We start from the raw sequence: 25,703 nt of genomic DNA, 5'->3' as shown, positions 1-25,703 counted from the left end.
TTCTTTCTTCTTATACGAACCAAACAAGCGGAGGATGGAGGGGAGTGTTCTGGTACGTTAGTGAGGGGGAGGTGCCAGGAGATATTTTGGGTTTGAAATACTTTTTTGGGGTTAAAAATTTCGGGTGGACACTGTTTGGTGGAGCAAGTTTAGCAGTGACGTCTTCTTGTATTTTTAAAAAGAACATTTTTAATCCAAAAATTTGTCCTTAATTATTGGCACCTCCCGTCACTAATATACCTCAGTCTACCTCCACCTCCTCTTCCCACCACCCCTGTTTTTACTGATTAGTGGTACGGTTTTTAAAGCAAACTAGCTCAGTATTTACAGCATTATGGGAAAACGTTCCAATCCTTGTGTGTGGTCAAGGATTATTCCTCCGAGGCACGGGATCCGGAGATAATTAGTAATCATACTTGAAAATAATCTCCCCACTCCAACCCCATTTTAAGTTACCTTTTGGAGTTAGTTTTTATAAAACAATAGCCCCTAAAAGTTACTTAAGTTTCCCCACCTGTTAATCAAGGATTGTTCATACCTTATAGCGTTAGAGAGCAGAACGGAATATTATTCATTCCAACTCCTCTACTTGCCCACTACCCCGTCAAAATTCCAACCAATTTTTTGTTTTTGCATAACCACAACTTTCAAAAACAACAATAACAAGAATAATGGTCTACACGTCAGCTAAGATTCGTATAGTTTCTTTTGTCACTACAGAAATTGTTTACTGCCTGGTTCCTTTATTTTTGGTTCTTCGTTCTGTCTTCCCTCCTTACATCCCACCAGCTTACACTGTACCTTATCTCTTAAAAAATGAATGGTCCCTCATTCGAGGAAATACCGGAGAGCGCAACGGATTAATCATGATTTAACGTTTCTCAATTTAATGTTTAGGTGTATGCGACGGGGCCAGATTGTTTTTTTATACAAATTCCATTTTACGGCATTGCCTTGAGATCCACAGTTCCAGATTTTCATATACGAAACAAAGTTTTAACTGTTACCTTTTATAACTCTTAAACATCTTTCTTTCTATAACCCATGACACTTTCCTCTGTTTCAATGATATGAAAGGATTCGAGTTCTTCTGTAGTTGGTAAAAATTCCGGGCCCTCTTTCAATTCAGCTTCACTAACATCACAACGGGAGAAAGGTTCGGATAAAACGCGAAACTTTCCCAGGAGAACAGGCAAACGTTCATTTGTTTCCTCGTTAATCTCAAACAAGAAACACTTTAAAGCTACGTTCCTTTTGTCAACAATAACTGCAATAACCAGGGCAAAACGGTTGATTGCGTGAGAGGGTATTGTGTTCCAGATGGGGTTTTCATCTGGTGCACTCGGTTGATCCAATCCCGTATGGTGTGAATGCCAAACAGCAACATGTTCCATACCATGATGCTGACTAAGATAAGTCGAAATTCTGCCTGAATATTGAACGTCCTGGCGAAACGAGAATGACGTCCTGAGGCACAACTTCCCGGCTCCGATAGCGTGATGAATGTTCAAGTTGGTTTCCAAGCCATTACGTCTTTCGTGTCACGATCCAAACAAATCTGCCCCGGTCTCTTCATTTGGTTGCTTGAGTACCCAGCTGAAAATCTTTTTCACTTCGCTTGCACGGGTGACAACAATAAAATGTCTTCCATCGCTTGTGGTCATAGTACACGTACAAATATTTCTAATTCTCTGGCTGTCTCGTGATATTTTCGCCCAGTTTGTCACGCTATTGCGGTACAAAAACAAGAAATGTATGACCGGAAGTCTAAAGCAAATTCATAAGGCCAACATTCAAATCATTTGGTATAAGATTACTGCAGCTAAGATCTTATCATTTTCTAAAGGCGCTTTCCATTTGTTAGAAATTTCCGACCAAACGAACCAGTTTGTAAACGGAATGTACCAATTTGAAGGTATCCCAGTCCTTCTAGGCTCGATTTCCGCCGCTCCCTCGGTAATCGAGCCGAAGGCCTTCGAATTTCTTCAAAATAGCTCATACCATTTTCGTAGAGATTATTTTGAAGATTTTGTAGTACCATCTCTTCCAAATGACGCATTTGATACAAACTGGCCGTTCGGGTCGGTCAATTCTGGCGAATGAACTGAGCACTCCAAAATTGGGGTTCGTTGCTGACCATATGCTAATTTTTCATTTCCTCTTAATTTATTCATAAATTCGTCTATCTTAAACCACGACTCTTTTATTTTAGAACCGGCGTTCATTCGTTTACCAGATATTTCTTTTTAAAGCGAACATCTTGGTTTTTTTATTCTGTCTTCTTAAGAATCGCCTAGCAAATTGCCATTTTAAAATTGTCCCTTTCTTGTGATAAAAATAAGCGATATTTTTCGTCACGCATGGTTTAGAGTGTGTAGTGTTGCGCTGGTCTCAGTACAAAATCGTGAAGACAATGAAAACAACTACGATCAAACAGTTTTTCTAGAAAGATTAAGCAGCTGGTAATTTCAATTGCACCGACAGCGTGTTTTAATGATCGAAAGTGAAATTCAAATTGGGGAAAATTCCCGGAAATGTTTTTCGTTTTCGCTTCATTGCTTTGCATGTGATTATAAACAGCTACTTGTCACGTCACTCTTCCAGGAAAGATAGGAACAGACTGTCAATTTGGGCCGCCCATTTCTAGCCAATCGATTCTCGGAAAACAGTAAACAATACCAACATTTCAATTTCACTGCTGAAAGCCTTGCTTCGAGTGGAGCTGTTTCCTAGGAATATAAACATTAAGAGTTTATTACTCGGAGTATTCACTGGGTAAAGAGAGATTCAATTCAGCTTTCGCACGCACAGTTAAACAGCATCGTTTTACAAGATGGCCTTTACCGCTTACATTTTCGAGGAAGATTTCCGCCGACTTACCTCAGACTTCAAATATAGCAGTGTTGGAGGGAGCTTATATGGTCAGTGGACAAGCACTGGAAACCCAGTCATCCATGTTGCTTTTAGCTACAGTCTCCCAAAACAACATGGGATGATCGATCACTTGTCCGAGAGCTATAAGTTGTGCCATATCGGCGAGTGGCGACCGGTTGGTGGTGGCCCGCGAGAGGTCCTCCTATCGAAGTGCAGAGGCCGAGGGACGCGATTCATTGTAGTCGATGTCGCTGAGGATAAAATATGGCCCAACCTCTACGAAAAGAACCAACAACAGCAGTTCCGTCTCTGTGGACAGGGAAAAGTGGAACATCTTTCAGGAGAAAACCCATTCAACCGTGTGCTCAGGAACCCACAAGCAGTGCGCTATGACCAGCCACCGCATCATCAATCTGCTGTGGCTGGCCAAGGACAGCGAAGTCCGGGCCACGCTCGATCACAGTCCCAGGAAATTGAGATAAAATCCAGTCAGTGGTACTCAAGTGACAGAGGAAACGACAAAGTAACGTATGTTTTCCAGAAGTTTCAGGAAAATGCTCGATTTGGCCAGGTAGAGATGTCTCGAGACACCGACACTCATGATATGTCCATGGCATTCACTGACAAGCACCAGTTTAAGAAGTGGGAAGTGAAGTTTCCTTCAAACTTTCCCCGTGATGGAGCAACGTTGGTTAACAAGAGCCAACCAGTGGCCAGTCATGATTCACGCTATCAAACAAGCTACGGATCAAGCTTTGGAGGCCATGGACAAGCAGAGCAACGCGTGGATGGCAGTGCCCACCTAGAGGAAGCAGTGAAAAATATAATTTGCCAAATAAAGAAGTCCTAAGACAAGCATCTGTTAAGTATAAAACAGACACAAATACAGTGAACCTTTAACAGTGGCTTTCAGTCCCAGTCAAGATACCATTGCACATTTGTTAACATTGTAAAATGAATGAGTTAGTAGTATTATTAACATGATTTTCGGGGTATACGGTACACACAACTGATAACGCAACAACGATCTGTGTATAGTGATTAGATAATATCACCTCATCCTCTCTTGATAATATGTAATCGATGTCTGCAAAAGCAATTTTGCATAGCGTGTATAGAATAAAGTAAGACTTAGCTCAGCCATTTTCAGTTGCTTCCAACAATAGAACCATTGAAAATAAAAAAAAGGTTCATTTAAACTAGTGTACACATGTCCAGGATTTCATCCTCCCAAACAAGTATTCTACAATAGCGGATCCAGGGACAGGGCATAACTTGCATGCGTATGAACTTGTACGCTTTTTCTTCAAATTATTTTAAAAATAAATTCACTCTTAGCAGAGAAAATATCGTTTCTTTCTTTCCCTCTCATTTACCAGGAAATTTGATGGGTGTTTTTAAATTTGAGGGGAAGATTACCGTTTAAAATTCTTTGTCTCCAAGTCAGATGAATCAGTAAGATTAAATAATTGGACAGAAACTCACCTCAGTATTTATATCACACTGTCGACAGGGCTTTCATGATTTCTTGGAAATAACTTCAATTTTGCTTCCAACAAAATGTAATGAAATTAATTTCAATTAAAGCTCTTAGTAACTGATATATAATCCTGAAAATGCCTGGTATTTTCCTCGCCGAGAGTCTACTGTGTTTGTAACATTTAGCCGGGCTCTAAACAAACTTTTCTCGATCCACTCTTGATGCCACAGTACTACTTAATTATTTTGTCTATAACGTCTGGTTGTTTTAAACTGTCCCGACAATGTAAACTTTCTAAATTCAGTCTACCTTTTATTGTTAAAATGTAATTTACTCTAAGAGGACTGTACTGAGCCATGCATCCCAGAGGTCCTGCCTTTCAGCAATACAACATTGGGTTATTCTCATGGCTGCCCTTACAAGGCATGTCATACTTCCTTCACTGTGAATCTCTTCTGTAAAACGTGGAATACCACCTGTCCACAAATCCGTTCCGGCTCCGACTTGAATGAGCATAAGGCTTTGTTAGCAAACATAAAATTTTTAAGACCGGGTGGTCTATGAACTGATGACAGCAGTTTTCTCTATGTTATGGATGTCATCGTGAATTGATTTAACAGAAACAGACAGAGAAAGACCTTTTTCCCTTGACTCTGTATTTTTTTTACATTTCAAGACAGAACTTCTGAGAAAGAGACACCATAAAAGATACATAGACGCACTTATAATGCCATGGACAAATCTGTATAACTTTGAAACCTAAAGTAACTTTCTTGAAAACGCTTCTTATTTTCTCCAAAATGGCGGACAATAATTCCAAGACCATCTGAAACGAGGAAATGACCATTCATTTTCGGTAACTAAAGAGAAAGCGTTTTGGTTTTCAAAAAAAACGTTTCCAAAAATTCCTTCATTCCTATTTTTCGTCAAGGAATCACGGTTTCCCGATTTTAAACGAGTGACCAGAAGCTGATTTAGAGATTCGGCAAGCCCCTCCAGCCCCTAGCTCCTACACTTTGAGTTGTCTCGCGTCTGAGAAAGAACGGAACACTGCACTAGTCAGAACTGTTGATCACATTGGATTGATTGTCCACTCATCGCTTTGCTAAATGTTTACACGCACAGAGAAAAAACGCCCTCTCCTTAAACTTGACTAATTATGCTGATTAAAAAGGTAACTTTTACTTTATATTCGCAATGCATAAGCTTCGATCTTCAATTTACCTTCGCTTCGAAGTTAAATTAACAAGAGATAAAGAAATTAAAGCAAACAAGAAATAGGTGGTTCTCGTAAGTATATTTTACATGTATACTGCTCCAGCTCTAACTCTCTCGATTGAGCACAGTAAAAGAAAAGAAACTAGAAGAAAAAAAGAGAAAAAATACAAAACCCAAACAGACGTGGCAGTTGGTTGGTTTCCGTTTCAACTTATGTCTTAGATTATATACCTAGATTTGGTTGGCTTCATTGCCTACTGATTTCTCAGCCTATATGAACTATTTTTTTCAAGAGTACTGACACAAAACTAGCTAGAGTACTGATAAAATCAAATTTTTACAGAATAATGTACAAACAAAAGAACGGCGTGTTCAATCGTTACAAAATCCAGTAAAATACAGTCTCTCTGGACGAAATCCAGACTACATAGACGTAGTAGCATAATATTAAATTGAGATTATCGGCATTTCAACCGATTCAACGGCAAAAATTGTCTGTTTAGTTCAGAGCAGTATCTCCAACGAATATTGCATTGCAAGGAATTCCAGTGTGGACGCACATTTCCTGTTCCTTCAGCTGATTCGTTCCAAAAAATCCCCCAGATTCTGGGTCGTTCATTTTGATCGCGACAACCTGGTCAGGGTTGGCAGCACTTGGCTTGGATGTGTGCAGTTTCCCTGTGGTAGGATCAAAGAACATCGTCTCTTTGCTTCCCATGTGCTCCATCTTTTTAAGATTCACGAGAAGATAAATTCGATGATAATCCTTTGACGAAGATTCAGTGTTCGTAGACCAATGGGACTAATTTGCGTTCGAACGTCTATCCCGTACTGGCGTCTTAACAAATCGCTGTTGGCGAAACAGACAAATTAAACTCGCAACAGAATTTGGCAATAAAGCAAAACATTAACCATAGAATGTTGAGGCTGGGATGAACGATTCAGGATTTTCAAGGAAATGTTTTTGTTACCTTTGCTCATGTTGATTTGCATAATATCGCTTTCGAGTTCCACGAAAAATGGGAACACACGATCATCTTGACTTGCTCCGCCCAGCTTTAAATAATTTAAAAAAATCTACTCTTTGTTTGAATTATTCTTAGATCAACTGACAGCCAATGGAGTCCAGTTTCAGTCACGTCAAATTAGTTTAGGTTCATTCGAGTTCCGTTGTTTCCTGGAAACAGTTGAGTCACACAGCTCAGTGCTTTGTACTTCGCTGTTGCAAAGGCAAACCACTCAGCGTCATTTGAACTTAAATCGGTCTTCTCAGGCTTTGTTTGAGAGAGGGCTACCGTGCGCGTTGGCAAACTTTCCCGTTAACTGACTTGCAAAACAGCGGTGAGTGATAAAGATCAGAGTCTATATCAAATCCCAGTGAGTTTAGAAATTTTATTTTTCTCGGAAACGAATTAAGTTAAATCATATTTGAAAAGCTTGTAAACATAGCTTACGGACTGAACTGAAAGTGGAACATGAATGCATAAAAGATATGGTAATGGTTGTCAACTGAGTTGAGAATTGAACAGAGGCAATCTCGTTGAGCTCAGCATCCTCGTCAGGGGTTCGGTCTTGGATGTAAGTTATTATATTTCTGTAAACTTTATAACAGATAAGTGTAAGATATGTCGTAGCGTACAACTAAAAAGCTTAAAATAAAAGATAACGTGCCGATGCCGAAGAAAAAAATAAAATAACTTCAGGATCGCCACTTGCTAGATACGCACTTCTTCTAATTTGTCAAACTTGCGTGACAGGTTTAAAAGGCCGGCTTTGAAAGCTATATGACTTCCATAATTCTCTATACTGCTTCTTGGGAAGGCCGATCAACAGGCTAACAGTTATGTTTAATCGCATATATATGGTGGCGTAGGATCGGGGGCTTCACTAGGGATTGTTAGTGGGATTCTTTTACGGTTACAAGACGTTATTAAACTGAAACTAGTTTGGATGGTAAACACATTTTCGTGCACCTTGTTCGCAAACGAGACCAACTTGCTTAGCACTGTGAAAGATAACACCAAGCTGTTTTTATATTTTTTACACAGAATCATGGTTGAATCACCAAAGATGGTTGATGGGATTAACGTGGTTGCTTACCGCGAGCTGAAAATCCAGAAGCTTCTTGGACGGGGGACTTTTGGGGTGGTTTTTGTAGCGCAGTATCATGACCACAGGACCCCCAGTCCAGTTGTAATGAAGCAGATATATGAACCAGTGGACGAGTTGGCAAGGAACCTTTTCATGAAGGAAGCCAAGTTGTTGAGTGGTCTTCATCATGAAAATATTGTCCGAATGTACGGCATCTGTCAAGGTCCGCTTGTTATCATCATGGAATATGTGTTTTTTGATTTCAAGCCATTTTTGAACAAAAGACTTATGATCAACACCGTGGACAAATTCCTTTTGGAAGTCTCCAAACTGCCTAAATCGAACGAACGATTTGATCACCTGATTCCAGCAATAGCAAGTGACATTACGAAGGGACTTTCATACCTGCACAATTTGGAAATCGCCCACCGTGATCTCAAGCCTATGAACGTACTGATCTCCAATCAACACTATTGTGACCTAGAGGATAGCCAGGAAATACAGAGGCAAAAGGCAATGAAACCGGTGGTCTGCAAACTAGCCGATTTTGGTGAAAGTCGTTCGAAGCTGCTCCAGACCAACGGATGCAATGACCCTGGTACCAATCTCGTGGGTAGAGGGACAACACCTTTTATGGCGCCTGAGATCTTATTGCCTGAAGGAATTGCATATGTGAACACGAAACTGTCCCTGGAAGACTTAAAAAGAGTTGATATTTGGGCGCTCGGACAGGTCTTTTACTGTCTCATGAATCCAGGTGTTTCTTATCCTTTCGAGCGAGAAGGGGTTGACATTCCCCAGATAATGTTGATGCATCGACAGCGAAAACGTCCCTCTTTTGATCCAGGGTACCAAACCAAACATACCACCGTTTGGTTCCGAGTACAAGAGGCTTTCCAATCTTGCACAAAACACAATCCATCTCAAAGACCTTATGCATCCCAAGTCCTCGACATATTGCATGGTCATCGCTCCACTGGCAGACAAGCCGAAGGTAAGTCTTCTTTTATTATATTTAAATCAACTGCCTTCTCTTGTTGGAATAGTATTATTTTGTTTCTGGATAATAAAACATTTGGATCTATTCATGAGAGCTTTCAAGAGTGATAACAAGTCGTTTTGAGAATTGTAAACGTAATACTTAAGATCATCGGATTTCAAAGAAACCACGTAAAGAGCTTGCCTTCAAAGTACAGTTATCATACAGATTTGTAAACATCGCGTAAAATCAGCCCAAGCTGAGGGCCAAAAGAAGACTTACTTCCAAATGGGACTTTTTCCCTTATTACATTACAGAATTTGCAGTCAATGTAAGAGTGTTGTCTTTTATTCACACAGGTATTGGTTGTGTAAAAAGGAGATCCCCCGAAATAAGCCACCTACAAGGAAACCCAGATCGTCCACCAGCCGTCCAGTGGTACGTTGGTGAAGAGGGTGAAGCAGCGCTTAAGTACGTTTTCGATGAGTTGACCCAAATCGCTGACGGTAACGTAAACATGAGTCGCAGCACGGACACTCAAGATATTTCGATCAGCTTCATCCATCATGGAAAAGAATGGAATGTAAAGTTCCCTTTGAACTTTCCAAGGTCTAGAGCAAGTTTGAGCAGCGATGGGGAAGAGCGTGGGAAGATTGGCGGAGGTACTGTAGCAATTGCCGTTAGGAGAATGTTACGTCTCCTGAACTCACCAGAGCCAGTTCATCTATCACATCACCAACGTGACAATCCGGCTGTTGAGTCTGCTCTCCAGTGGTATGCGGGTGATGATGGTGAAGCAGACCTAAAGTATGTGTTCAATGAATTGACGAGACTCGTTAATGGAGAGGTAAAAATGCGTCGAAACACAGACACACAGGATATCGCATTGAACTTTGAGTACCTAGGACAGATTTGGCAAATCAAATTTCCTTCAAACTTTCCAACGTCTAAAGCAAATTTGATCAGAGATGGTGATGAAGAAGGAAAAATTGGAGGAGAAAATGTGAAAACTGCCGTTGGAGCAATAGTAAATCGCATTACGTCATTGAAGCACCCATCCGCAGAAATGTTTGTACTGCCCGCTCGCACAGGCATGGTTCAGTGGTACTCTGGTGGCGAAGGAGAAGCGCATCTCAAGTACGTGTTTGAAGAAATGACGAAAATTGCTGACGGAGAGGTCAAAATGAGTAGAGATAAATACATGCAAGATGTTACTCTCAGCTTTAATCGTCAAGGACAAGCGTGGAAAATCCAATTCCCTTCCAATTTTCCAGTCAGTTCTGCAAGCTTGATCAGTGACGGGGAGGATTGTGGTAAAGTTGGTGGGAACACTGTGCAATCCGCTACCATAGCAATAACTAATCGCATAACAGGCCAATGCTTCGGTAATGGAGATGGAGCTGTTATGTCCGAGGAGCCGACGCGAAGGGCCACCATTCAGTGGTACGCTGGTGAACAAGGGGAAGTAGCTCTCAAGTACGTTTTCGACGAATTGAGGCAATTAGCTGACGATGGTGTACAAATGAGTCGTAAAATAGATACACAAGATATAACATTACGATTTAAGCGTCATGCACAACAATGGCAAGTCAAATTTCCCTCAAATTTCCCAAATTCCGATGCAAGATTAATTTTCAACGGAGACGTCTATGCAGTGGTTGGTGGTGATACTTTTGAAACTGCTGTCAGAACCATCAAATATCGCATCTCATCTGCTGATCAGCCAGGAGCTACGACTGTGCATTGGAAATCAGTATCGTGTGTTACCCACTGATCTCAAGAACCTTGCATTACGAGTGCTTCCTACTGCTGGCCTAGAGACATGAAGTGAAATCTAGTCTTTTCTGATCTAATACTGTTTATTTGTGAATATCGTTTTGCGTAACTTTTCCTGTTTAAAACCTTTGCACCTTGCGTTGAAAAGGGTTAATCATTGGGACATTTGAATGCGAGGCCATTATGGGCACTTATTTAAGAATTTTATAGGGACGCTGGTGATAATTAAGCCAGATTCCTATTGTACATACTCTGGCTTGTGAAATTTACTTGTAACTGTCAAATTGCTTTTAAAATAACAGGCCAAGTTTTAGTGACGATTACAAACAACCTTAAATTGTATTTTTTTTTATTTATTTCCATTTCTCGGAGTAGTGTGACATCACTAAACTGAAGAATACTTATTCGTAGTCGTACTTCGTAGAAAAGTTACTGTTTTGCCCAAGTAACTTTTACTAGATGATGATCATCAAAACGGGATTGCATTTCAGTTACCTCATACTTCCAAACTCTGTGAAAAGAACGCATTCAATTTGACTGAGTTGCTGGCGGCGCTCGTAAGTTACAATTTGGTTATTAAGTTGGATGTATGGAATACTCAGTGTAAATTGTCGAATATGCGTCCCTGTGCTTGTTCCAAATTAAGGGTAAGTCGAAGGTAGGGAGTCGAGGAGGGGGGCTTATTTAATTTTCCCAAATCGTGGTCAGATGGTCATTTATTTATTTATTTTGTAATATTCATAACAATTGCACAAAAAACATCAACAGAAGTTGTGTGAATTCATTATACTAAGTATCGGTAGTTCTAACAGCATCACACTTCGTATACCAAAAGGCGAATCAGTTGCGCACTCAACTTTTATTCTGAATTATACCAATGATTGAATAAAATGATAATTCACAAATACGGCAAACCCTACACGCAGTCTTTTTTTTTTTGGTCTTATTACGGCCAACAAAAAAGGAAAAAAAAGCAGAAGAGAGATTGGAGTGGGGGAAGGACACGTATTTGAAATTTCGGCCATAAGCCGGGGTGTGGTTATTCAAGGATACATACGGTTTATATCTATTTATTAAAAACTGCATCATTGTATAATATTCAGCTCCAAGGATTTGATTGGCTTAGTTGCCATGGTATATGAGCTATTATACCGTGGCAGAGAAATGGCGACCATAAAATAATTATTGTCTTCTGGTTGTTCTTGCAAAGCCGCAGAATCAGCAAGATCTAGCAAGATTTCGTGATTTCTTGATTATAGACAACTCGACGCTATGCGCTTCGTTGGCTATCTATCATCTCATATCCAACGTGCGCTCGTGGAATAGTTGTTAAATATTAATATGGTATATACCTGTGTGAGCATAGGCACATGAAACAACAAAGATGCAATCAGATAAAAACTGCAGTAGTATGAATGGACAAGATATTATCTAAGTATTTGTATTGAACCCATGGACATCTATATATAAACATTACAATGCTAAATTTGAAGGACATACAAAACGGTGCGAACTAACTAATTTATGCTAAGACTAGTTTTTAATACGCGTTCAATATTGTGCATATACAGTTTTTAACCCAAATATCATAACAGACTCACAAGGTTGTGGGTCATGACTTTGTTTGTACCAACAAATTTTTCTAGAAAAAGTAATATTATAGTCTGGGCTTATCAGGACGAATTAACGTGGGATCAGGTTATAATTAAAAATTCTAGGAAATGTTTTTCTGATTTTGCTTACCTCGACTTAGGTAACTTTGCTTTGGAGTTCCAAGAAATGTCGGAACAGATTGTCAGTCGTCAAATCTTTTGTTTTGTTCCTACGAAGTATAGATTACAATAATTTTAATATAAGCCGGAGACAAGGATGGAGATTTGCAACGCATGAAATCTCTCTTTTAATTTTTTGTAAGCACTATCATGCGGGAACAGCTTGGAAACTCAATAAAAACGTTCACCTCAGAAAAACTTGTATAATCCAGTTTACTAAATCAATTAAAGTTTTCCAAGAAACACAGAACGTTTGTATTTATAAGTTCGTGATAGCCGAGTAGGGGGTGGGGTAGGGGAAGCTTTGGCGTTTTCTAGGAAGCTTCATCGGTGTCATCTGTTACGACACGTCGATTGGAGACAAAGCAGCACAGTTTTGTCACGACAAATTAGTTTAGGTCCATCCAACAGTCTCTTTTTCCGGGAAAACACAACAGAATCACATTTCTGTTGTTCGCTACCGATCAAAATTCAGACAAAGTTCAGGTTAATGTTCATGTTTCCGTTCAGGCCTGGCTAGTTACCTGCGAACTACCGAAGGAAATACAGAAGGAGGCCTTTATACCAGACGTTTGAGCAAGAGGGCTGCAAGACAGTAGTGCCTTGGGTTCCCTGACAGAATTAATTTCAATTTTTCGCGGAAACTGGGTTTCAAATTAAACATAAAGAGTACCAAATAATGGATTGAATTGAAAGTAGAAGCTGGATGCGTGGTTGATATGTTGCATGATTCTTTTAAACTGATCTAGGAAAAGAAAAGAAGCAGTCTTGACTTCCCAACAACGACCGATTTCATGTAAGTGGAAAATGAAAATGATTTGTGTAACATGCATTTGAATTGTCTGCTCCAAGTTCAATGTCCTAGTGTTGCAGTAATCAAAAAAGATTTGGCTCTCTTGCTCGCCAAAGGAATTAATGAAACATGGAACAGGCAAACAACTAAATATACAAAATGGCTTTAGATGAGATCGTAGATTTGTTAGTTTGGTCCGAGTCACATATGTTAGAAATCGGAGCACCGAATTGTGAACTGTGTCGATACGTTTCTCCTTACAAATTAGGTAAATCGAAATATATTATAGATTATAGAATTGTATTTTGCGCTTAGTCTGGCAGTTTTTGTTTGGAAACACAGGGCTTTGCAGTCTGTGTGACAAGCTAGTCCACGGAGGAGAGGGTGTTTGAAGAAATACCCGTAATTATAACTTTAGTTTTATGACAGCTGCAGTTGGCATTAAAATTTCTCGTATTGTTTAGAAGACGTTTGCACTATGGTCTTACATTTTGCAAAGTTCCTTTAGCGTAAAATGTTTGTTTCCGATTTTGAATTAAAGGAAATCGCTTTTGTGGAGAATGCTCCATGTGTCCTTTTTACTTGTAGAAAAAAAGTAATTGCAATTTGCCACTGTGTTGGATGAACTAAATATTTCTATTTACTTACGCAGATAAACTTAAAACCATGGCTGAGTCACGCAGAATTGTTGATGGGGTTGAAATTGTAGATTACAGGAAGCTCAGAATTGAGAGGCTTATTGGACGTGGTGGATTTGGAGAGGTTCACCTAGCGCACTACCCCAATCCTAATGTAACAAACCCAGTTGTGATAAAACGAATAAACCAACCATTTGACGATAAAGCCAAGAAACTTTTCCTGAAGGAGGCCAAGCTGCTAACTGCTGTTCGTCATGAAAACATCGTCCGGATGTATGGCATCTGCGATGGTCCACTAGTCATCATCCTAGAATACATGGTTTTTGATTTCAAGCCATTCCTGGACAGAAAAATTGAGGTTAACACCGTAGATAGATTCCTTTCAGAAATCGCCAAACTGCTTGCATTGGACGACCAATTTGATCGAGTGATTCCAGTAATTGCAAGCGATGTTACTAAGGGGCTTGCACACTTACATGACCTGGAAATCGCCCACCGTGACCTAAAGCCTTCGAACGTTTTAATTTCCAATCAGCATTACTGTTACTTAGATGATAGCCGGGAATTACGGAGGCAAAAGGCTGCGAGACCGGTCATCTGCAAACTAGCTGATTTTGGTGAGAGTCGTTCACAAATGCTTCAGACAGATAGAGTAAACGATCCTGAGACTAGCCAAGGATGGAGAGGTACAATTCCTTTTATGGCACCTGAAATCTTATTGCCGGAGGGACTCCTTCAGAGGCAGAAACTTTCTCTCGAAGATTTGAAAAAAGTCGACATTTGGGCGCTGGGGCTTGTCTTTTACTGTCTGGTGAACCCAAGTGTCACCTACCCATACGACAGAGAAGCTGAAAATGTTCAAGATCTGATGATCTTACATCGACAGCAAAGGCGTCCTTCTTCTGACCCAATGTACCAACTCAAACATACTACAGTTTGGTCCCATGTGCAAGAGGCTTTTCAGGCTTGTACAAAATATGATCCTTCTGACAGATCAAACGCCTCACAAGTCCTGGTTCTTTTGCACCCTCGTCACCCTACCAGCGGTCATACCATAGGTAAGTTTCTTATTCCCTTATGTTCACAACTACACTGTTGATATTCCTAAGACGTGACTGAAACGAACGAGTGTGGACCCTCTGAAACTCCCGTCCTTCGCCATTTTAAACTGCTTAGGTTCATTCTATCAATCAATCCGTCCATCCATCCATCAATCCATCCATCCATCCATGGATATGACAGTCCTTCAGTCAGTCAATCAATCAGTCAATCAATCAATCAGTCAGCCAGCCAGCCAGCCAGCCAGCCAGTCACTCGAAGTCAGTCAGTCAGTCAGTCAGTCAGTCAGCCAGTCAGCCAGTCAGCCAGCCAGTCAGTCTTAGTCAGTCAGTCAGTCAGTCAGTCAGTCAGTCAGTCAGTCAGCCAGTCAGTCAACCAATCAATCAATCAATCAATCAATCAATCAATCAATCAATCAATCAATCATCCAGTCAGTTATGCTTGTTGTAGAGCGGTGTGTTGTCTAAACAATGTACAAAATGAAAGAACTAAATAAGCAAAACTAAACACAACAATTTAAACGAGCGCGTTCAAGCACATGGAACTGTTTTTTTCTTCTGATATTAGGACCCAGTCTTCCAATTTCACCTGCAAACAATGCTTGAGAAAGAGGGGCTGGCTAAGGGCGTTCGATCAGTAGGTCGGTCGGTTATTCAGTGTATTTTATTGATATTCATTTTTAACTTATACATTGATTTGATAATTTTACCAAAATAAACTTTAGTTCCCTGACAATGATCTCACTATGTGCAAGTGTCCTATTGCTGTGAATCGCAACCGCCATAAGTGCTGAACTCGCAGTTTCGGTGGAAAGCATTTTTAAGGAAATATGACTTGTTACACGGACTTGGAATACCACGTAGACACTTCAATATATATATCGGAGTACCCAGTCGAGTAAAGTAGTTGTACAATAGCCGAAATCTTTTGGCAAGAGAGTTTACTTCCTCTTTGTCATATAAAACGGCCTGTTTAATACCTCAAAGATTATATCATTTTAATTGTTTGGTTGATACTTCCTTTTGTTCAGACGGTACTCATCCAAACCAACAATTCCCGGAAAGAAGCCACCTGCTTGGGAATCCAGTTCGTACGCGAAATGTTCAGTGGTACGTTGGTGGTGAAGGAGAGGCAGCACTTAAATACGTTTTTGATGAGTTGGCTCAAATCGCTGATGGTGAGGTTAACATGAGTCGAAACCAAGTCACTCAAGATATTTCGATGAACTTCATGCATCGTGGACGAGAATGGGTCGTGAAATTCCCTCCGAACTTTCCAAGATCTAAAGCACGTTTGAGCAGCAATGGGGAAGAGCGAGGCGAGAGTGGCGGTGATACTGTGCAAATTGCCGTGAGAAGAATGATAGCTGTCCTGATGTCGTCACTGCATCAGCAAAACGACGTCCAGTGGTACGCTGATGACGAAGGAGAGGCAGATCTAAAACATGTTTTCGATGAGTTAAAAAGGATCGCTGATGGAGAAGTGAAAATGCGCCGAAAAACAGACACGCAAGATGTCACCCTGAAGTTTGAACGTCAAGGACAAGCGTGGCAAGTGAAATTCCCTTTCAATTTTCCACGATCTCCTGCAACGTTAGTGAAAAATGGAGAGGAACTCAGAACCGTTGGTGGTAACACTATTGAAACTGCTACAGGTGCGATAATCAACCACATAATAGGCCAGTGGTATGCCACTGATGAGGGTGAAGATGATTTACGATATGTCTTCGACGAATTAAAGCAAATCGCTGATGATGATGTGGAAATGAGTCGCAATACAGACACTCAAGATATCACCTTAAGTTTGGAGCGACATGGAAATCAGTGGCAAGTCAAGTTTCCCTCAGATTTTCCAAGCTCCAATGCTACGTTGACTTTCAAGGGAGACGTCTATGCAGCTGTTGGTGGTAATTCTCTGGAGGCGGCCGTCAGTGCGATTAAAAATCGTATCTCATCTGTCGATAATCCGGCAGCTAAGACCTTGTTTTGGAAAGCGGTAGCCTGTCCTACCAGCTGAACTGTTAAATATTCCTCGAGAACATGATGGGCATTTTGTTGTATACTAAATTGAGTTTCTATTTAACTCTTGCATTAAGAGGTTAAAATCAGCTAGCACCTGTGATCGTTCACTTCCGTGGTTAAGATTTTTACCAGCCTTAGACACACAATACAATATTTACAATGCTACACACTGCTTACAATACTTACAAAGTTACAATACTTTCTATACGACTGCTTTACACATACTATACTTACAATACCAATACTAATAATACTTACAGTGCTCACAATACTTACAATGTGTCACTTTACTAATAATATTTATAGTGCTTACAATATTACCCATCCGTTCTGATTAAAGATTAACAGAGGCAAAGAAGCCAAAAGATAGATAATCAGTGATAAAGGTGCTCTTTGTTAATCAATGGACTTGTTGACTTTACAACAAGTTATGTCTTTTTGTAGACTTCTTAGTCGCACTTCTTATTGGGTTTCTTTAAACTGCTAAATCGCTTCATAAATATAATTAATGATATTGTACGTATTTTGTGGAGTCGCTGAGTTTCGCATACATTAAGTAATACGTTAATCAGTAGCGGGAGGATCGGTTTATAAAAACTGATAACGCCCTCAGTACAGTAACTGTAGCGGGGATATTACAGTTTCCGGTGAGGGTGAGAATGTGAGCTCTGGTCATGGCTTGCAGTCCGAAGATAAAAAAAAACCCTAAAAAAGGAACGAAAAAGGAACGAAATGATTTTCCTTATTGGAAAACGACAAATAAAGAATGTGGAAAATCAAAACGTATATTCCTGGAGTATGAGAAATGAGAAGTGTGGGAGTGTGGAGTTGAGGAGTGTGAAGAATGAGTGAAAAACGTGGAGTGAAGAATTGAAGAGTGTGGACAAATAGGAGTGTGAAAAACGTGGATTGTAGAATATGAGGAGTGCGGAAAATTCGGAATGTGGAAAATATGAAGGGTGGAAAATCTGGAATATGGAAAGGAGAGTGAAAAAACTGGACTGTGGAAAATATGGAGAGTGGAAAATCTGGAATAAGGAAAATAAGGAGTGTGGAAAATCTGGAATGTGGAAAACGAGGAGAGTGGAAAATCTAGAATATGGAAAATGAGGAGTGTGAAAAATCTGGAATATGGAAAAAAAGGAGTGTAAGAGTGTGAAAAATCTGGAATATGGAAAAAAAGGAGTGTGAAAAATCTGGAATATGGAAAAAAGGAGTGTGAAAAATCTGGAGTATGGAAAAAAGGAGTGTGAAAACTCTGGTATAAGGAAAATAAGGAGTGTGAAAAATCTGGAATGTGGAAAATGAGGAGAGTGGAAAATCTAGAATATGGAAAATGAGGGGTGTGAAAAATCTGGAATATGGAAAAAAAGGAGTGTGAAAAATCTGGAATATGAAAAATGAGGAGGCCATCCCCTCCCCAAAGCTCACGTTCGTTCCTACCAGGTAGGGAGAATCCAGAAACAAGGCTGATGTGATTACCTAAGGCACACAAACTAGAGTTGAAAAGTAGCACTCGTATTCAACCTCGTTCCTGTACCGAGTCATGTCTGAGGGTCCTTAATAGAAACAGACGGTCAAACATTCCAAAAGTTCTCCCAGTTTATAGGAGACTTCCTCCAATTATTTCACACCTTTTAGGGTGATAAAGACTATGAATAAAGACAACTGCACCCGCTTGCACCGGAAAACTCTTTTTTAATTTAACACATTACACTTGATCAGTATGTTACAATCGCCGAAAAAAAACTTCGTGGAAGTATTTTGGGAAAATGTATTTTAAAGACAAGTTGCAATTTGCTACAGAAATATGATTTTCAGAAAATACCGTCTAAAAGGTCATTTCTATACGCAGTTATACACCACAGGTAAAATTTACAGTTAATTTAAACAGATATCCCTGACGGACCGATTTTAATTGAAGCTTTCTGGTTTTCGTTGATGCTGTTCACATTAAAGCGAGTGAATTGTGCCAAAGACATAACAATCATTTTTTTGAAGTTGTGAGAAGCCTTCCCGTTGCAGGATCAAATCAAGGATTGTTAGCAGGCTTGGATGTGTGTAGTTTTCCCGTTGCAGGATCGTAGTACAAGTTGTTACTTGGTTCTGGTCTGGATGTCTGTAGTTTTCCCGTTGCAGGATTGTAGTACAAGTTGTTACTTGGTTCTGGTCTGGATGTCTGTAGTTTTCCCGTTGCAGGATCGTAGTACAAGTTGTTACTTGGTTCTGGTCTGGATGTCTGTAGTTTTCCCGTTGCAGGATCGTAGTACAAGTTGTTACTTGGTTCTGGTCTGGATGTGTGTAGTTTTCCCGTTGCAGGATCGTAGTACAAGTTGTCACTTGGTTCTGGTCTGGATGTCTGTAGTTTTCCCGATGCAGGATCAAAATACAATGTATCCTGACAATCCATTAGCCTGCAGATACGGTTTGGTTCCAACACCAATTTCGTTTTTGAAAATTTCGAAAATGTTTCTTTTTACGCCTTGAAAGATTGTTTTGCCGAAGTGTAGGCTTTCCGCGTAGTTGGTCAGGGGCAGTGAACTCGATCAAGTCATATGCACGATTTTAATAAATAGGTTCTAAGAAATGTTTTCGTGCCAATTATTCTTTGGTTTTCTAAGAAAAATAGGAAGAGATTGTCAACTTGACTTGCTCCTCCCAATAAATGTAAATGAGAAGCCAAGGATTCTCGGAAACTGTAATAGCTGTATTTGTTTGTTTGGAGATCTAATCCTTCCCAGAAATGTTTTGATTATTTCTCGTTTTAGCTGGATTTCGCATTTGCATTTCTAATTGGTGTTGTATCGATTTCAGATTCAATTCTGTAGTTTATTTCGTAGCTGTAGATGGCTGTTATACAGGCCGAAACATGTCTTCAAAATTAAAAAGTGACATTCTGTTATTTAAATGTCAACTAATGTCTTTTAAGTGGATGAAAATTCTCGGGATGCCGAGCGAAGCGGCTAATGGGGAATAGAGACGGACAATAGACAGGTTTTTGTCCTAATTCCCAACTATGGTGTTTATTCAGTCTACGAGATTGGATCTACAGTGTCCCTACCTCAAGTTTCTTACGTCGTTTCGGATTTTGTCCCCCTGCATATAAGAACTTTAGTTTTCCAGGGGTTTGTCCCCCAAATGTTGTGTTTCGTTGGGGTATGTCCCGACAGATCGAACTTTCGTCTCTTGAGAGTAGGTTTAGTCTACTGACTGCTTCTCTATTTCAACTATCTCTGTAGTCAAGTCCGATATATTGTAAAAATGAAACATGAATCGGTGAATCATGTAACACTTAGAGTGCTTTTCAATCTATTTCTACTTGCAGTTTTTCTAAAACTTTCACCAGTAAATTTTCATGCCTTTATTTGGACACTGAATAAAAGATTTTTTAAAAAACTACATTACTTTCAGGCACAATTGCTACAGTTCATAATCTTCTTTGTTCAAAATAATGACATCAAGTTCCAAAGCAGCATTAATCGGCCAGTGAATAATATAAACTCGTCTCTCAGGCGACGAAGAAGTTTCTGATGTTGTGGCGTTTCAATTCCGACTGTGGAAACGCTAATGCACATTGTACCTCCTTTAGCGCAAAACTAAACTATAAATGTTGATCATAAATGTTTGTGCTGCTTTGATAAGTCCTCAATCACATCGGTGATAGTTCAGCGCTGCAAGCGGCGCACTCCAGTGTAACATGACCAACGTTTCTTGGTTCCCTAGGGTGAAAGGCGAAAAATCCTCCTGATCCTTGCTTGTTCATATCTAATGCAATAGCTTTGTCGTTAGATGGCCTTGACTTGCAGAGCTTTCCCGTGCTAGGATCAAAATACAGGTTTTCCATATTTTCCATCTTGATGTTGGTTCAGGTTACCCAGGCTGTCCTTTAAATCTAAAAGCGCTGATTTTCCACACTGACGTTTTGTTCTTGAGCTTCCGATCGTTGTCCAAAGCGCCCCACCGGTACTTTTGGCAGAAGACAGTTTATTTTCAAACAGGTTGCCGTAATTATTAGGCACCAATTACGCAGCGACTCTGAAGAAATGTTTTCGAATTCGTGTATGATCTACTAGCCGTAGAGTTCCAAGAAAAGTCGGAACAGATTGTTTTAAAATCAGTCACTTGCTCCTCCCCCTGCACAAAAATAACACAATACCGGAAGTGACTGATAAACACTAAAGATTGAAGATAACTCATTTCTCAGAAATGTTTTTATTATTTCACTGACTATCGCAAGCAAGGCAAAATTGATTCATTACTTATCAGGATATTTTATACAGTTTTTCTAAAAGAACATTATTGGTGAATCGAATCAGTCAGCGAGAAGCGCTCTCAGACAGTCACTTTCCCAGGCAAGGAAAACGAAATCCCCCTTTTTCAGTTTCTACTCGAGCTGCCATACCCAGTCCAATCACCGCAGAATGTCGGCAAATTATCAAACAGAACAGAATTAAATTGTGTAATATAAAGCGCATGTTAATAAAATCCAATTTTTGAAGTCGCATGAAGTTTTTTCCAAGGCAAGAAGTTTGTTGGAAGCCCAGGGGAAAAAATGGAATTCGTCGAAATTAAAGGGAAGTGAAATGGAGGGGGACACATATAGTAACAGATCGTAATCGAGTTTTCAGAACAAACTATAATGATTGTCTTGTGAAATGTCACTCTAGGGAGAGAAGGGGAGAGAGTTTAGGAGTCATGTGAAGTGGTTTGCGTGACATTGTTGACAACAGGTCCAATAGCTTTCCCGGAAAGTCAGACTTCCGCAATGATCATTTTCGCTTTGCCAGTTGTCGCAATTATATCAAGCAAACAAGAGCGGAGAGCGAAGACTACCTTGTGCTGGCCAATTTTTTAGTTTTCAATTGAGATAGAGCTCTAGAGATGTCGTCATGGTGGCCGTGGCTGTTTAGCGGTTGGACAAGCGCCGACGAAAGGGATTTTGAAGTTGTAATTTATGAAGAAGATTATAAAGAACTGTGTGCTTGGGTCCTGTGTAAACCACACATTGAAACAGGAGGAGATCTGTTCGGTTTGTGGGCTGACAAATACACCGCTGTTATTCAACTCGCGCTTGGTCCCGGTAAACGATGCCGGAGAACCACAGCTTCTTTTTACCAAGATGTAGAATACTTGCAGGACGTCGGCTCACATTTAACGCAGAACGAAGGAGTTTGCCACATCGGAGAATGGCATTCACATCATCAACTTGGCTTGGCTCGACCCAGCGGTGGAGATGAGAACACAGTGTGGAACAACATGCCGACATACAAGCTGTCCAGGTTCGTGATATTTATCGCCAACATAGAAGCCTCTCGTCACAGCTACAACGTAAACATCGGTTGCTTCCTGTTTGAGATCGACAGTGAAGGGAATCACCTTCCAGTGCTGCAAGGAAAGTTTAAAATTCTACACTCCGAAAATCCGTTTTCCCGGAAAAGCGAAGTGAGCGAGAGAAGAAACAAGGGAGAAGAAGACAAGAGAGGCGACGAGTTTAACATCGACATCAAGGGTCTTGAGCTGAAAGAAGAAACATGGCCATTTGTAACTATGAAGAGGAGAATTTTTGAAGTCACGATCTATGAAGAAGATTACAAAAAGTTGTGTGCTTGGGTCCTGCGAAAACCTAACATTGAAACAGGTGGAGATCTGTTTGGTTTGTGGGTTGACGAGCACGAGGCTGTTATTCAACTCGCTCTTGGTCCCGGTAAAGGCTGCACACGAACTACAACGTCTTTCTACCAAGATGTAGGATACCTGGAGGAAGTCGGTTCATATTTAACGCAGAACGAAGGAGTTTGCCACATTGGAGAATGGCATTCACATCATCGACTTGGCTTGGCTCGACCTAGCAGTGGAGATGAGAACACAGTGTGGAACAACATGCCGACATACAAGCTGTCCAGGTTCGTGATATTTATCGCCAACATAGAAGCTTCTCGTCAGAGCTACAAAGTGAACATCGGCTGCTTCTTGTTTGAGATCGACAGCAAAGGGAATCACCTTCCAGTGCTGCAAGGAAAGTTTAAAATTCTACACTCCGAAAATTCGTTCTCAAGGAAAAAGGAAGTGAATGAGAGAAGAAACAAGGGAGAAGAAGAGAAGAGAGGTGACGATTGTAACATCGACATCAAGGATCTTGAGTTGACAGAAGGAACATCGCCATTTGTAACCATGAAACGCCAGGTGAACAACAAAAGAAATAAGCCGAGCCATCTTGAAGAGAAAGACCAACCGCAACCTAAAAAGGAAAAGAATGCAAAGGAAGATGGAAGCCCTGGGAGTAGTAACGCAGAAACTCCTGATCCTGTTAAAAATGGTAGCAGTGGAAGTCTTTCGCCAGGGACTCACCTGACGTCAAATGCGGAGCAGAAACCGGATGGTGTGAAATCACAACAAGGAGTAGAGGAAGCGGAAGGCGGAGAAGGCGACAAAACAAAGAGCATAGAGACAGAAAGAAAAAATCTGGGAGAAGAAGAAGAGGAGGGGGACAAAGGAGAAGGCTCTGAAACAGAAACCAAAGAGAAAAGTGGAAAGGAGCTTGAAAGAGAGGAGGAAGAACAGACAGACCCGCTAGGTGCAGAGGATGAAGTAAAAATCAAAGAGAGAACTGCAGCAGAAAAAAAAGAGCAGATGGGAGAAGATGACGACACAAAGGAGCTTGGAGAAAATAAGAAAAGAGGGACAGGAGCAGGACATGATACAGAAACCAAAGAGAGAAGTCGAAAGGACCTTGAACAAGAAGAGGAGGGGCAGGCAGAGCAGATAGGAGAGGAGGATGAAGTAAAAAACAAAGAGAGAACTGCAGCAGAAGAGAAAGAGCAGATGGGAGAAGATGACCACACAAAGGAGCTTGGAGAAAAAGAGGAAAGAGAGACAGGAGAAGGACATGATACAGTAACCAAAGAGAGAAGTGGAAAGGACCTTGAACAAGAAGAGGAAGGGCAGGCAGAGCAGATAGGAGCGGAGGATGAAGTAAAAAACAAAGAGAGAACTGCAGCAGAAGAGAAAGAGCAGATGGGAGAAGATGACGACACAAAGGCGCTTGCAGGAAACGAGAAAAGAGAGACAGGAGGAGGACATGATACAGAAACCAAAGAGAGAAGTCGAAAGGACCTTGAACAAGAAGAGGAGGGGCAGGCAGAGCAGATAGGAGAGGAGGATGAAGTAAAAAACAAAGAGAGAACTGCAGCAGAAGAGAAAGAGCAGATGGGAGAAGATGACCACACAAAGGCGCTTGGAGAAAAAGAGGAAAGAGAGACAGGAGAAGGACATGATACAGTAACCAAAGAGAGAAGTCGAAAGGACCTTGAACAAGAAGAGGAAGGGCAGGCAGAGCAGATAGGAGAGGAGGATGAAGTAAAAAACAAAGAGAGAACTGCAGCAGAAGAGAAAGAGCAGATGGGAGAAGATGACGACACAAAGGCGCTTGGAGAAAAAGAGGAAAGAGAGACAGGAGAAGGACATGATACAGTAACCAAAGAGAGAAGTGGAAAGGACCTTGAACAAGAAGAGGAAGGGCAAGCAGAGCAGATAGGAGCGGAGGATGAAGTAACAAACAAAGAGAGAACTGCAGCAGAAGAGAAAGAGCAGATGGGAGAAGATGACGACACAAAGGAGCTTGGAGAAAACGAGAAAAGAGAGACAGGAGAAGGACATGGTACAGTAACCAAAGAGAGAAGTCGAAAGGACCTTGAACAAGAAGAGGAAGGGCAGGCAGAGCAGATAGGAGAGGAGGATGAAGTGAAAAACAAAGAGAGAACTGCAGCAGAAGAGAAAGAGCAGATAGGAGAAGATGACAACGACACAAAAACCAAAGAGAGAAGTGGAAAAGAGCTGGGAGAAGAGGTCATGAAATCAACAGAAGCAGAAACAATGCAGCACCAAGAAGCCAACAAGACGAAAGCTGAAAATCACGATAATCAGCAAAATGAAAACACAGGAGATCAGAGAAATGTGAAGGAAGATGATTCAAGGGAAGAGGAACGGATGAAAACTCTCACGGAAACAAGACAGCCGGGCCAGGAACAGGAAAATCCACAGGGAGGCGTCGACAAAGAAAAGAGCAAAAGATCTAGTCGTCATGGTCTGCAAGAAAATCATAACAACGCTGAACGAAAACCAGAGCAAGAAAATCCTGACGCAGGTGCATCAGTAAACATCAAACCGAAAACCGCAGAGCAAGATGACGGGAAACAAACATTGGGTGCTGATCCATGTAATGAGAAAGGAGAAAAAGAAGGCAATCCGGTGAACAACAGCAAGAACCTAGCCTCCAAATAAACCGGACAGGAAGAAAAAGAAGCTAGCTTCTAGCAGGCAAGACATGAGACAATCACATTAAACATTTATCTCCATTTGTTCCTGTGGAAAAAAAATTCAAGTGATAATTTCGCATTAATACTGAAATGACACATATGTTTACATGAGGTTTTGAGTTCAATTTTTGAATTGTTAAAAAAATTGATTATGTCGTTATATGGAAATTACAAAGGTGGACAAATGTTTGGAATGACAAGAACTTCAGTTTACAAGTAGGCAGTAATGTGCTGTTATTAAGAACCAATTATGGCTGATTAAAAAGTGAAAATCTAGAACATTAACTTGCTTACTGTTTTGTTTCCAAAAATGACGAACGAGGCCTTCTTCGGCTTTTAAGGTAAAACAATTTCGAGGTTTTATCATTTTAGCCTTAATTTAATTGTGTATGGTGTCAAGTATCGTAAAACTCCAATTGTAAGCTCTGGACTTGCACTAATTGAAAAGACTATTAGGAGGCTTATTTACGGAGAAGGTGTCATTGTTAACCAATTTTCAAAAAAATTCAAAACTTTAAGGTGGCGCTAAACCCTTTTCTAGACGTTTTCTAAACTTTGCAAAACGTTGTAGCTGAACATGCCGATTACTGTTCCATAATAAAAATGGAGGTAGCCGAGCTCGTTTATTACTTATTACCGCTTATACTAAAATAAGAGGCGTTTTAACAGGTTGTACGGTTGCTATGG

At 40.5% G+C, this 25,703-nt stretch overlaps 4 protein-coding genes across 5 annotated transcripts; all 4 read left to right on the top strand.

Annotated features, from left to right (window-relative positions):
• The first annotated feature begins 130 nt into the window (after positions 1 to 130).
• LOC146463270 (uncharacterized) lies at positions 131 to 5,714 on the top strand. Its single transcript, XM_085084613.1, has one exon. The coding sequence runs from the start codon at positions 2,834 to 2,836 to the stop codon at positions 3,722 to 3,724; it is 891 nt and encodes a 296-aa protein (XP_084940739.1). The 5' UTR covers positions 131 to 2,833; the 3' UTR covers positions 3,725 to 5,714.
• Positions 5,715 to 6,746: 1,032 nt separating this feature from the next.
• Positions 6,747 to 12,373, top strand: LOC146463269 (uncharacterized). 2 transcript variants are annotated; one of them, XM_085084607.1, is made up of 3 exons: positions 6,747 to 6,913; positions 7,621 to 8,657; positions 9,002 to 12,373. In XM_085084607.1, the coding sequence occupies exons 2-3, from the start codon at positions 7,625 to 7,627 to the stop codon at positions 10,414 to 10,416; spliced, it is 2,448 nt and encodes an 815-aa protein (XP_084940733.1). In that variant the 5' UTR covers positions 6,747 to 6,913; positions 7,621 to 7,624; the 3' UTR covers positions 10,417 to 12,373. The 2 variants fall into 2 exon arrangements, with proteins under 2 accessions (XP_084940733.1, XP_084940734.1); XM_085084608.1 differs by lacking the exon at positions 6,747 to 6,913 and adding an exon at positions 6,928 to 7,150.
• Positions 12,374 to 12,548: 175 nt separating this feature from the next.
• LOC146463268 (uncharacterized) lies at positions 12,549 to 17,382 on the top strand. Its single transcript, XM_085084612.1, has 3 exons — positions 12,549 to 12,986; positions 13,636 to 14,679; positions 15,711 to 17,382. The coding sequence occupies exons 2-3, from the start codon at positions 13,650 to 13,652 to the stop codon at positions 16,694 to 16,696; spliced, it is 2,016 nt and encodes a 671-aa protein (XP_084940738.1). The 5' UTR covers positions 12,549 to 12,986; positions 13,636 to 13,649; the 3' UTR covers positions 16,697 to 17,382.
• A 4,090-nt stretch (positions 17,383 to 21,472) lies between these two features.
• On the top strand, positions 21,473 to 25,633 carry LOC146463267 (uncharacterized). Its single transcript, XM_085084605.1, has one exon. It carries the CDS (start codon positions 21,583 to 21,585, stop codon positions 24,979 to 24,981), a length of 3,399 nt encoding a protein of 1,132 aa, XP_084940731.1. The 5' UTR covers positions 21,473 to 21,582; the 3' UTR covers positions 24,982 to 25,633.
• Positions 25,634 to 25,703: the final 70 nt, after the last annotated feature.

The sequence above is a fragment of the Pavona decussata genome, unplaced genomic scaffold (assembly GCF_977016875.1).
Source record: "Pavona decussata unplaced genomic scaffold, jaPavDecu1.1 SCAFFOLD_179, whole genome shotgun sequence".
NCBI classification, from domain to species: Eukaryota; Metazoa; Cnidaria; class Anthozoa; order Scleractinia; family Agariciidae; genus Pavona; species Pavona decussata.
This window is presented reverse-complemented; position numbering and strand designations above follow the sequence as displayed.

What these genes read in the sequence shown, in the direction of transcription:
- LOC146463268 (XM_085084612.1), top strand. Translation starts at nt 13,650, where the DNA reads ATGGCTGAGTCACGCAGAATTGTTGATGGGGTTGAAATTGTAGATTAC. An exon ending in TACCAGCGGTCATACCATAG is followed by an intron (nt 14,680 to 15,710) that starts GTAAGTTTCTTA and finishes CCTTTTGTTCAG; the next exon opens with ACGGTACTCATCCAAACCAA.
- LOC146463267 (XM_085084605.1), top strand. Translation starts at nt 21,583, where the DNA reads ATGTCGTCATGGTGGCCGTGGCTGTTTAGCGGTTGGACAAGCGCCGAC.
- LOC146463270 (XM_085084613.1), top strand. Translation starts at nt 2,834, where the DNA reads ATGGCCTTTACCGCTTACATTTTCGAGGAAGATTTCCGCCGACTTACC.
- LOC146463269 (XM_085084607.1), top strand. Translation starts at nt 7,625, where the DNA reads ATGGTTGAATCACCAAAGATGGTTGATGGGATTAACGTGGTTGCTTAC. An exon ending in CACTGGCAGACAAGCCGAAG is followed by an intron (nt 8,658 to 9,001) that starts GTAAGTCTTCTT and finishes TTATTCACACAG; the next exon opens with GTATTGGTTGTGTAAAAAGG.